Here is a 13,114-nt window from a genome sequence, read left to right on the forward strand (position 1 = left end):
ATCCAAGGCCAGAGATTCATTCATTCATTCATTCAATAGTATTTATTGAGCACTTACTATGTGCAGAGCACTGTACTAAGCGCCTGGAATGAACAAGTCGGCAACAGATAGAGACAGTCCCTGCCGTTTGACGGGCTTACAGTCTAATCGGGGGAGACGGACAGACAAGAACAATGGCAATAAATAGAGTCAAGGGGAAGAACATCTCGTAAAAACAATGGCAACTAAATAGAATCAAGGCGATGTACATTTCATTAACAAAATAAATAGGGTAATGGAAATATATACAGTTGAGCGGACGAGTACAGTGCTGAGGGGATGGGAAGGGAGAGGGGGAGGAGAAGAGGGAAAGGGGGAAAAGAGGGTTTAGCTGCGGAGAGGTAAAGCGGGGGTGGCAGAGGGAGTAGAGGGAGAAGAGGAGCTCAGTCTGGGAAGGCCCCTTGGAGGAGGTGAGTTTTAAGTAGGGTTTTGAAGAGGGGAAGGGAATCAGTTTGGCGGAGGTGAGGAGGGAGGACGTTCCAGGACCGCGGGAGGACGTAGCCCAGGGGTCAACAGCGGGATAGGCGAGACCGAGGGACGGTGAGGAGGTGGGCGGCAGAGGAGCGGAGCGTGCGGGGTGGGCGGTAGAAAGAGAGAAGGGAGGAGAGGTAGGAAGGGGCAAGGTGATGTAGAGCCTTGAAGCCTAGAGTGAGGAGTTTTTGTTTGGAGCGGAGGTTGATAGGCAACCACTGGAGTTGTTTAAGAAGGGGAGTGACATGCCCAGATCGTTTCTGCAGGAAGATGAGCCGGGCAGCGGAGTGAAGAATAGACTGGAGTGGGGCGAGAGAGGAGGAAGGGAGATCAGAGAGAAGGCTGACACAGTAGTCTAGCTGGGATATAACGAGAGCCCGTAGCAGTAAGGTAGCCGTTTGGGTGGAGAGGAAAGGGCAGATCTTGGCGATATTGTAAAGGTGAAACCAGCAGGTCTCGGTAATGGATAGGATTTGTGGGGTGAACGAGAGAGACGAGTCAAGGATGACACCGAGATTGCGGGCCTGAGAGACGGGAAGGATGGTCGTGCCATCCACGGTGATAGGGAAGTCTGGGAGAGGACCGGGTTTGGGAGGGAAGATGAGGAGCTCAGTCTTGCTCATGTTGAGTTTTAGGTGGCGGGCCGACATCCAGGTGGAGACGTCCTGGAGGCAGGAGGAAATGCGAGCCTGAAGGGAGGGGGAGAGGACAGGGGCGGAGATGTAGGTTTGCGTGTCATCTGCGTAGAGATGGTAGTCAAAGCCGTGAGAGCAAATGAGTTCACCAAGGGAGTGAGTGTAAATGGAGAACAGAAGAGGGCCAAGAACTGACCCTTGAGGAACTCCAACAGTTAAAGGATGGGAGGGGGAGGAGGCTCCAGTGAAGGAGACCGAGAATGACCGGCCAGAGAGGTAAGAGGAGAACCAGGAGAGGACGGAGTCCGTGAAGCCAAGGTGAGATAAGGTATGGAGGAGGAGGGGATGGTCGACAGTGTCAAAGGCAGCAGAGAGGTCAAGGAGGATCAGAATGGAATAGGAGCCATTGGATTTGGCAAGAAGGAGGTCATGGGTTACCTTAGAGAGAGCAGTCTCGGTAGAGTGGAGGGGACGGAAGCCAGATTGGAGGGGGTCTAGAAGAGAATGGGAGTTAAGGAATAACCCTGGGACACTGGATCCGCTGGACTAGGTCAGCAGGGCTAACCCAGGTGCTCCATGCTGAGAGTACAGGGGATTCAGCTTCATGGTGATTGATTGATTGAGAGGCACTTGGTCCCTTCCACAGTCCACATGGATCATCTTGGGCAAACTACGTGTTTCTGAACCAGCTTGGCTGTCACCTGTCAAGTGGGGATGGGTTTGAGGATTGGTGCCGTGAGAGGGAGAGACCGGAGTCAAAAAGGCTGAGCCATGCAAAATTTATTCTACATGGCCTGGGTTGTCTATCTCATGGTTTTGGTTGCAAGGACTGAGTCCCGCCTGCAATTCTGCGTTCCGCTTTGCTGGCTAGGGCAGTCACACAATAGCGTTTGACCTTGAGATGATCAGTGGTTCAAGGTGATGGTTCATTCTGGGACTGTGGCCTAGTGGGAAAGAGTATGGGCCTGAAAGCCAGCAGACCTGGGTTCTAAACCCGGCTCTGCCACTTACCTGCTGTTTGACCTTGGGCAAGTCACTTAATTTCTTTGTGTCCAAGTTCTCTCATTTGCAAAATGGGGATTCAGTACTTGTTCTCCCTCCTAGTTAGATTGTGAGCCCCATGTGGAACCTGATTATCTTGTATCTACTCCAGTATTTAGTACAGTGCTTGGCATATAGCAAGCACTTAAGAACTATCACAATTATTATTATTTTCCTACCAAGGTGATGCCTGCATAAAGGAGAGGGGCCCCTTGCTCACTCCCCCCCCCCCCCCATTGGCATCAGGCAGTCTAGATCCCTGCCTCTCTGTATTTTTTGTATATTTTGTGTATTTTTTTGACTTGTTCAGTGGAGGTAGATAATTATGTATGTTTATTTCCTTCAAGGGCAGGGTGATTTTTCTATTTGAATCATGGATTTCACAGGCACCATCATCAGGGAAGAATTTAATTTTGGAATGCTTGTTATTTTATCTAAATTTATCATTCTCTAATTATTTCTGCCTTCTATTCCAAAAGTTTCTCAGTGGTTCAGTGGTGGAGCCTTAGGTTGACACACTGTAGTAAACATTTGGGTGGAGTTAATGGGCTGGCCATTCCTATTTTGCATCATACATCCTCTTAACAACACCAAGGGTTGAGAGTGGGAGTGAGTTGGGAGGAGAAGTGAGGTAATTAGTCCTTGCTTGTAGGTTCATTAACCTTTTAGATTTAATTGTATCCAGTTATGATTATTGCTTTCAGTTTCCTAATTAATGCAGTTCTTTGGCTTTCATATAGACTGTGAACTTGTTGTGAGCAGGGAATGTGGCTATCAACTGTGTAATACTGTATTCTGCACACAGTAAGCGCTCAATAAATATGATTGATTTCATATTAGCAACTCTGAGCTGGAATTCCAAAATAGTCCTGTTTTTTTTGTGACAGACCTTTCTGCTTGTTTTCCTGTGTGTGGTTTTAGATATGGCCCAGGCTCAAGGCTTTGGAAGAAGGTCTGCGAAGGCCTTTCTGAAAGGTTTCTTTGTAGCCGTCCCGGTGACTGTGACATTTCTGGATCGAGTGGCCTGTGTGGCGAGAGTGGAGGGAGCATCGATGCAGGTAACGGATGAACCCCTTTTCCCTCGTGGAATGCCTCTTGGGTGGAGCTAGCAAGTTCACATCATGCCCTTGATGTTTGAGCAGTGCCAAGAGGGTGCAGGCTGGCCGACGAACCACCGTACCTGAAGAAAGAGAGGGTTTGTCTGAACTTCTCTTACCCCAGCTGTCCAGATTTTCTCGAATGCCATCTAACACTGCTTATAGTGCTCAGTGAGTAAATTTGTCAGGTGGATTTCTCTGCCTGGAAGCTAATTTTCCTGCAGCATCTAAACAGCTGTCACTCTGAGATGATTTGCTGACCAGCCCCCTATTCCTCCTCCAACATAACCACCTTGTTTCTCCCTGTCACCTTACCACTGCCCAGCCTAAGTCCTTCTGGTCCTGAACCCCTCACTTGGATTGAGCTGGACTCAGACTTGTCTCTTGTGCCTCTGCAGTGTCCTTCCCTCAAGCCATGGCAGCGTCTGTGGGCCAGGGCCCTCCTGAGCTGCCTCTTTGGCCTTCAGTGAATCAAACCTGAGTGGTTTCCAAGGCGGGACTGGATCTATAGGTCCTAGCAGCCCACAGGAATCCCTGCACACACATCTGTGCCCTCTTTTGGGGGTCAGTGCCCCACAAGAAGTGAGACCCATGTTTCTTGGTGGTTCCAGCTAGCCTGGATTATGATTGGTTATTGGAGGGACTGGGCCAAGGCTGGGGTTTGTTCAGTTTGACCTGCACTGGCCCCAGCAGAGGGCTGCCTCCTCCCCAAGGTGTTCAGCCACTCCCCACCGAAGAGGAGCACACCAATGCCCACTTGGCCCGCCCGGTCACTTCTACTTAATTTTACCCACTTTCCCCCTGTCTCCTAAGAGCAAGAGTGTCAGCTTTTCATCATTAGTGAGGGTACAACAAGAGAGCGGACTTTTGTGGGAATAAGGAAGGAAAAAGGAAGGAAGGGGGAAGAGAGGGAGCAAGAACAATAAAGGAGGGAAAGGAAGAGGAAGCCAAAGACACAAAAGGAGGAATGGTTTCTCCTATGCATCCACCGCCCCTTTAGCCATCAATCAGTCAATGGTATTGTTCCAACGCTTATACTGTGTGCAAAGTCCTGTACTAAATGCTGGGAGAGTTCCCTGAGACCAGGCACTAGCATCCCCTGGAGTCATCCAGCCACTTGCCTCATCCCCATCTGATCACATCCCTGCAGGACCACACACGTGTGTCACTCTTGGTCCAGGCTGAGCCAAGAGTGGTCATAGCCAGTGAGGCTGTGGCTGCAGCAGCAACTCACCTGTGTCACTGTGGCCATGGTGCCTGGTCTGACCGTGGCATCAGCTGCTGGTTATGGCAATCAGGACGTGTGCTGCAACCCTGGCTCTGCATCTCTTACCCCTGGCCTTTCTCCTGTGCCCTGAGGATCCTGACTCATGCCAGGAGGACTCCTGCTTACAACATTCATTCATTCAATAGTATTCATTGAGCGCTTACTATGTGCAGAGCACTGTACTAAGCGCTTGGAATGTACAAATCGGTAACAGATAGAGACAGTCCCTGCCCTTTGATGGGCTTACAGTTTAATCGAGGGAGACAGACAGACAAGAACAATGGCAATAAATAGAATCAAGGGAAAGAAGATCTCATTAAAACAATAGCAAATAAATAGAATCAAGGCGATGTACATCTCATTAACAAAATAAATAGGGTAATGAAGATATATACAGTTGAGTGGACGAGTACAGTGCTGAAGGGATGGGAAGGGAGAAGGGGAGGAGCAGAGGGAAAGGGGGAGAAGAGGGTTTAGCTGTGGAGAGGTGAAGGGGGTAGAGGGAGCAGAGGGAAAAGGGGAGCTCAGTCTGGGAAGGCCTCTTGGAGGAGTTGAGCTTTAAGTAGGGTTTTGAAGAGGAGAAGAGAATTAGTTTGGCAGAGGTGAGGAGGGAGGGCATTCCAGGACCGCGGAATGACGTGACCCAGGGGTCGACTGCGGGATAGGCGAGAACGGGGGACGATGAGGAGGTGGGTGGCAGAGGAGTGGAGCGTGTGGGGTGGGCAGTAGAAGGAGAGAAGGGAGGAGAGGTAGGAAGGGGCAAGGTGATGGAGAGCCTTGAAGCCTAGAGTGAGGAGTTTTTGTTTGGAGCGGAGGTCGATAGGCAACCACTGGAGGTTTTTAAGTAGGGGAGTGACATGGCCAGAGCGTTTCTGCAGGAAGATGAGCCAGGCAGTGGAGTGAAGAATAGACTGGAGTGGAGAGAGAGAGGAGGAAGGGAGATCAGAGAGCAGGCTGACACAGTAATCTAGCTGGGATATTACGAGAGCCTGTAGCAGTAAGATAACTGTTTGGGTGGAGAGGAAAGGGCGGATCTTGGCGATATTATAAAGGTGAGACTGGCAGGTTTTGGTAAGGGATTGGATGTGTGGGGTGAATGAGAGAGCCGAGTCAAAGATGACACCGAGGTTGCGGGCCTGAGAGACGGGAAGGATGGTCGTACCATCCATGGTGATAGGGAAATCAAGGAGAGGACCAGGCTTGGGAGGGAAGATGAGGAGCTTACATCCAGTCCTTGCTGCCCCAGGAGGACCAGAAATGAGGCTGCAGCAATTTCAACAACTTCCTGCTAGCCAGGGGCAATCAATCAATCAGTCAGTGGTATTTTTTGAGTGTTTACTATGTGAAGAGCCCTGTACTTGGAGAGTACAGTAGTACAGAGTTAGCAGGCATGTTTCCTGCCCATAACAAGCTTTCAGTCTACGGGAAGGCAAGAGGTCATGCCATCTTGGCACCACCTCCGATCCTTTTCCAACCCCTAAGGGCTGGGAGACTAGCTATGACTGTCTACTCTGCCCAGAAAGCTAAGGGACAATGCTATCATTGATGTCCCGATGAAAAGAGTGCCCAGGCTTCAGCCTAAAAGTGTTCATCCATGTTCATCCTCCTCCTCCCTGGAATTCATTCTTCTCATCCTTGTTTTCCTTGTGGTTAATGCCTATGGGCGAGGACATGATTTTGTGTATCTGTGTGCTTCTGTATCTGTGTCCAGGTGTCTGGGAATTTGTGTTTCCGTCTGCGGGGTCTTTGTGTTCATGTGGGCTTATGTATGTGTTTTTGTCTGTTGTAACCAAGTGCCTTAGCTCTTGGGCCGGGTTCTATCTTTGTTTTCTTCAGGCTGAGGGAGCGGTGGCTGCTGGCTTTCCAGTTTCCCTTCTCTCTCTCTCTGCCTGCTTGGTTGGGAGGTGGCTAAGCGGGCTATATAGTGGCTTCCAGCCCTTTCTATGAAGAAGTTCCTCCAAGGATAGTAAGAATTATGGCATTTGTTAAGCGCTTACTATATGCAAAGCACTGTTCTTAGCGCTAGGGAGGATACAAAGTGATCAGGTTGTCCCACATGGGGCTCACAGTCTTAATCCCCATTTTACAGATGAGGTAACTATGGCACAGAGAAGTTAAGTGACTTGTGTTAAGTCACACAGCTGACAAGTGGTGGAGTCGGAATTTGAACCCATGACTGAGGATCTAAGAGGCAATTAGAAGAGAGAGAAATATGGCTTAAGAAAAATCTCTAGTCATTTTGTTACAAATGACAGATAGTGGGCTTGTACAGCTTTAAATTATGGATTAGAAATTATTTACTTATTCATATTAATCTCTGTCTCTTCCTTTCGACTGTAAGCTCATTATGGGCAGGGAACATGTCTACTAATTATGTTGCGTTGTAGTCTCCCAAGAGCTTAGTACAATTCTCTGCACATAGTAAGCACTCAATAAATGACTGATTGACAGGCCATGCTGCTTCTCTTATGGATATATCCATAATCTATTTATTTATCTTATTATCTGTCTCCTCCTCTAGACTGTAAGCTCCATGTGGGCGGGGAACATGCATACCAAATCTGTTACATTGTACTCTCCCAATTCCTTTGTACAGAGCTCTGTGCAAGGTAAGTGCTTAATAGATGCAATTGATTAATTAGTAGAGTAAGTAGTAACAGTATTTATGAAGTGCTAACTATGTGTAGAACCCCCAGGGGTACAAAACAGGTCTTAAGTCTCCTGCCCTTATCCTTTCCACAGTCCACTGAAAGGAGCAGAAAGAACAATTAATAAAGTAGCTGCTGCTAAACCTCTAGTTTTTTTTCTTGGCCAGCTGAATGCTAGGGATTAGAATGAAATCCCTTCCACTGATCCTGATTGTATCATCATGATTGTGTCCTCTTGATTACCTGTTGTCAGCGTTCGCTGGGTATTTCTCAGTGCTTTGGTTCTATGTAGAGCAAGACCAGTCAAGTCACTGTCAGAGGGGCTGGGGCTTCCATCTTTCAAGCTCTGCTCCTGTGGCAATTGTCCTGTGTGTCCTAAGCCTCCCACACCCCCATGTGATTTTGGTTTGCTATTTCTCAGTGACCTTGGTCAAGTTGCATTGTAGAAGGGAGGATTAGCTTGATCGGTTGGGAAAGTGACATCTCACTGATGATAATGAGACACTTCCTTTTTTCCAAGGTAGAGATGGGATAAAGTAGTGTGTAGATGTTTTCTAGAACTGAAAAGAAGCTCATTCTTCCCCCTTTCCCAGTGAGTCTTGGGGAGTGGGAGATGAAGACCCCTATAGAGAGAGCCAGCAGAGGAGACAGTGTCACCTGAAGCAGCCAGGTTTCAGTGACGGTGAGGACTGTAAGCTTGTTATGAGCAGGGGATGTGCCTGCTAATCCTGGTATATTGTTCTCTTCCAACCACTTATTACAACACTCTGCACTTGGTAAATGGTCAGTAAATTCCATTAATTACAGTAGACTGTAAACTGTAAGCTCATTGTAGGCAGGTAGTAGTCTGTTTATTGTTATATTGTGCTCATTCATTCAATCTTTGTTGAGCACTTAGCTTGTGCAGAACACTGCACTAAGCATTTTGGAGAGTACAAAACAACAATAAACAGACATATTCTCTGCCACCAGTGATCTTATTCTCCCAAGTGCTTAGCACAGTTCTCTGCACACAGTAAGCACTCAATAAATACCATTGATTGATAGCCTAGTACGATCTTTTTTCTCCAGACCACCCCCCAGAAAGATCACTCCCCATGCCTACTGCCACCCCACCTCCCCACAGCCCAAACACCCCTGTTTCCAAACTTCCAGAAGGGGTATGGTGAGCCTGGGGTAAGGTGACCAGTAAATGTGGCTGATGAGGCATAGACCGGGATGAAATGAGACCTCGCCTCACAGTATGGATTCCTGCTTCCCACCTGCCTCCTGGGGATCATGACCCCCCAGATTGAGGAACATCAGCATGCAGCCTGGTGAGCAGTGAACAGTGAGTGCTGGGAAAATGTGGATTTGATTAATACTTAGGCCTCAACAAATATTGGCCAAATTCATTCCAAACAAAATAACCCAGTCAGTTGCCTGCTGTTTGTTTGATGCCTTCCCCGTGCTTCTGGATTTGCTTGTTCAGAGAAGCAGCATGGTTTAGTGGAAAGAGTCCGGGCTTGGAAGCCAGAGGACGTGGGTTCTAATCCCGACTCTGCCACGTATTTGCTGTGTGACCTTGGGCAAGCCACTTAACTTCTCTATGCCTCTGTTACCTCATCTGTAAAATGGGGATTAAGACTGAGCCCCATGTGGTACAGCCTGATTACCTTGTATCTACCCCAACGCTTAGAACAGTGCTTGGCATATAGTATGCACTTAACAAATACCATAATTATTATACAGGTACCTGTACTCACTGGCCCTAATTTTTTACTGGTCCTCGTTGAGGAGAAGGGTATGTTTGTTGAGCCCTGGAGATGATGATTTATAGTCATTTCATTCCAGAGATTGATTATTATTATTATTATTATGGTATTTGTTAAGCGCTTACTATGTGCCAGGCACTGTACTAAGTGCTTGGGTGTTACAAGCAAGTCAAGTTGGATACAGTCCCAGTCCCACATGGGGCTCAGAGTTTCAATCCCCATTCTACAGATGAGGTAACTGAGGCCCAGAGAAGTTGTGATTTGCCCAAGGTCACACAGCAGACAAGTGGCCGAGCTAGGATTAGAACCCGTGACCTTTTGACTCCCAGTCCTGTGCCCTATCCACTATGTCATGTTGCTTCTCTATGTATAGGAGTGACTTTTACCCTTACATAAATGTGGATTCCAGTGAAGAGGGATGCATTTTTCTCTTCATATAAGAGACACAAGATTACCAAACCAAAGTTTGACTCAGTAAAGGATAATATTGCATGCAGTTGAAACTGTAGAGCAGATGTAGGTAGGTAGAATGTAATTACTCAAATTGGAATTTAGATTGGTCAAAGAATTGTCTGTTTCTGTGAAATTGCCCAAGGAATCTTTTAATAACCACCAAACCCGACTTTTAAGTTTTATTAGAATGAGGGACCCCACAGCAGGGTCACTGGTTCAGAATGGAGGGAACGTGCCTGGAAGTGCATTATTCAGAAATAAAATGAAAGGTTTAAAGAAGGTAAGTGAAAGTACATCTTAATACCAATTAAAGAGTGGGGGCAGCCTTTTGTGAGGGATTTTAAGCACCAGAATGAACTAAGGATTTTTTTAACAGGCATTTCATTTGTAAAACAAAATTCCTCCTCTTGTTTCTAATTCTGCAGAAGGAGGACAACTCCACAAGATCTTTCTCTAGATTGGCATCATCTAGCTCAGACTTCAGAGTGTGATTTATGTAGAATATATTTGAAAGCCATGGGGTGTGAGGGAAAGTGAGACTTAATCAGCATGTAGCCTTTTATTCATCAATAGCACAATTCCATTGGTTTGGTGATTGCCTTGACTTTAAACTATCTGTATGATCCCCAGAACTTGATTTGTAATAAACCTTTTAGATTCCTAGCTGGCTTTTTGCACTCATTATCCCATTTCCTGCTGAGCTGGAAATTAAAAGTTATGTCAAAAGACAAGGAAGAGAGTTTCTTTTTTCCTTTTTTTTGCATCTGTCATTTAGTTTTAAACCCAGAGTGCATTTAATGTTGCCCAATAATCCCGCAGGTTGCAACTGTTTGACATCTTGGCAGGATGACTGCATGGAAGACATCAAGAAACAGACATATTGTGATTTATGCACAGTCACTTAAGGCAGAGTTGGTGAATTTCATTGCTACATGCTGATTTTGCATTTTCCTTGCACTGAAAACCACCTGGTTTAAAGTCTCATTCTGCACTGACTGCTCTGTATTCTACCCTTCACAAGTCTGCTGGGAGCAAGGGGAAAGGAATGCAGATTTAATTTTAGCCCACTTTATTGGCTTGTGACTAGGTTTTTTCTTTTCAAATTACCTTTGGTTTAGATTCCCACCCGAGGTTTCTGCCCCTAGGGATGTTGTAGTTTTTATGTGGCACTCTAACATGTTATTATTAATAAAGAATTCAAATTGATTTGCTGGTATTTATGGCATGGAACATATATGAACTGAAGCAGCTGTTGTGTGCTAACTTGTAATGTGCTTTTATGGGTTTTCGTTTATTTCTTTCATAGAAAGTCCGTGCTCCCCTTTTATAAGCCATATTTTATTTGCTGGAACCTTCAGAATGAATTTCCTTCCATATTTCCCTGTCTGTAGTGTATTTCCATCTCTGTCTCTCGCACTCTCTAGTCTATAAGCCCCTTGTAGGCAGGGATCATGTCTATCAAATCTATTATATTGTACTCTCCTAAGTACTTAGTACAGTGTTTTGCATATACGTGCTCAATAAATACCTTTGATTTCCACAGAATCATTGTATTAGATGATTTGTGTATTAGCATTTCCTTCTTCTGTAATTTGTCGTCGTCAGTTAACATTCGAGAGACACTCTATCAACATGTGAACTTTCATAGATGACTCAGAAAGTTCCTGCTCCCCAGGCAAGGCCATAGGTTGATTTTTGGTTGGGGGGATTGTTGGGAAAGCACAAGTCAAAAGCTTGGTCTCTTTAGTCAGGGAAACTTTTGAGGCACATTGGGGGTTTGGTGACATGAGGGGGCTGATGGTGAGGGGATGGGGTAGTGGATGATTACAGCTACTCTCAGCAAGTCACTCGGTTTCCCTGTGCCTCAGTTTTCTCACCTGTAAAATGGCGATTCAATATATATTTTCCCTCCTACTTAGACTGTGAACCTCATGTCATTCTTGACGCTGCTCTCTCATTCAAACCACACATCCAATCCGTCACCAAAACCTGCCGGTTTCACCTTCATAACATAGCCAAGATCCGTCCTTTCCTCTCCATCCAAACTGCTGCCTTGCTGGTACAATCTCTCATGATATCCCGACTGGATTATTGCATCAGCCTTCTTTCTGATCTCCCAACCTTCTGTCTCTTCCCGCTTCAGTCTATACTTCACTCCTCTGCCGGGATTATCTTTCTACAGAAACGCTTAGGGCATGTTACCCCCCCTCCTCAAAAATCTCCATTGGTTGCATATCAACCTTTGCATGAAGCAAAAACTCCTCACTATTGACTTCAAAGCTGTCCATCACCTTGCCCTCTCCTACCTCACCTCCCTTCCCTCCTTCTACAGCCCAGTCCTCACACTCCACTCCTCTGCTGCTAAACTCCTCACTGTGCCTTGTTCTCACCTGTCCTGCTGTTGACCCCTGGCCCACGTCCTACCTCTGGCCTGGACTGCCCTCCCTCCTCACATCTGCCAAACTAACTCTCCTCCCCTCTTCAAAGCCCTACTGAGAGCTCACCTCCTCCAGGAGGCCTTCCCAGACTGAGCCCTACCTTTCCCTCTGCGCCTCCTCCCCTCCCCATTGCCCCTACTCCCTCCCTCTGCTCTACCTCCTTCCCCCACACCCACAACACTTGTGTATATTTGTACATATTTATTACTCTTTTATTAATGATGTGTCTGTATCTATGATTCTATTTATCTATTTTGATGGTATTGATATGTCTACTTGTTTTGTGTTGTTGTCTGTCTCCCCCTTCTAGAGAAGCAGCGTGGCTCAGTAGAAAGAGCCCAGGCTTGGGAGTCAGAAGTCATGGGTTTGAATCCCGCCTCTGCCACTTGTCAGCTATGTGAATGTGGGCAAGTCACTTAACTTCTCTGTGTCTCAGTTACCTCATCTGTAAAATGGGGATTAAGTGTGAGCCTCATGTGGGACAACCTGATTACCCTATATCTACCCCAGTGCTTAGAACAGTGCTCTGCACATAGTAAGCGCTTAACAAATACTAACATTATTATTATTATTAGACTGTGAACCTGTTGTTGGGTAGGGATTGTCTCTGTCTGTTGCTGAATTGGACTTTCCAAGCACTTAGTACAGTGATCTGCACACAGTAAGTGCTCAAATACAATTGAATGAATGAATGAATGAACGACTGTGGCACAGGAACGATTCTGGTATGTACTCAAGTAAGTGCTTATCAAATAACCACAGTAATTATTTTTAAACAAGCTACTGCTCTCGAGGAATTTTCCGGCTGATGAGGAACAACCACAGAATGAATTCCCAGTTATATGCAAGTACTAGAGGCAGTGAGGAAATTCATAGAGGTACAAAGAGCTGAACCCTAAATACATATTCACCATAGGACTGAAGTAGCTGGACAGTATGGACATCACAGTTGGAAGGTTTCTTGTGAGAGTTGGGATCTTTGTAGACCTTGGAAGGACCAGAAAGGTGTGGTTTGGGCAAGCGTAGAGTGGAAAATGTGAGTGATGGCTCAAAGAGATGGAAAGATGTGAGCCATGTGGCATTAGAAACAGATAAGTCAAGCTGCTGTGTGCAGAGGGCAGAAGCTGGAGGCAGGGAGGTTAGACCAGAGGCTATCCCAGCAGTCCAGTCACAAGCTGAGAAAGAGGCAGCAGGAGTTAGAGATGAAGGTGATGTGGGGACAGATAAGAGAAGAGTCTAAAATGAGAGCTGGTAGGGAATGCATTTGATGT

The 13,114-nt window shown here is 46.4% G+C and overlaps 1 protein-coding gene across 3 annotated transcripts in view; it reads left to right on the top strand.

Moving 5' to 3' along the window:
• IMMP2L (inner mitochondrial membrane peptidase subunit 2) overlaps positions 1–13,114 on the top strand; it is a 912,519-nt gene that overhangs the window by 22,748 nt on the left and 876,657 nt on the right. For all 3 annotated transcript variants that reach the window (XM_029073516.1, XM_029073517.1, XM_039913237.1), the window contains one exon: positions 3,108–3,244. In XM_029073516.1, the coding sequence (XP_028929349.1) occupies positions 3,108–3,244 (137 nt within the window). The remainder of the gene's footprint in view (positions 1–3,107; positions 3,245–13,114) is intronic.

This window comes from Ornithorhynchus anatinus, chromosome 10, assembly GCF_004115215.2.
Source record: "Ornithorhynchus anatinus isolate Pmale09 chromosome 10, mOrnAna1.pri.v4, whole genome shotgun sequence".
NCBI classification, from domain to species: Eukaryota; Metazoa; Chordata; class Mammalia; order Monotremata; family Ornithorhynchidae; genus Ornithorhynchus; species Ornithorhynchus anatinus.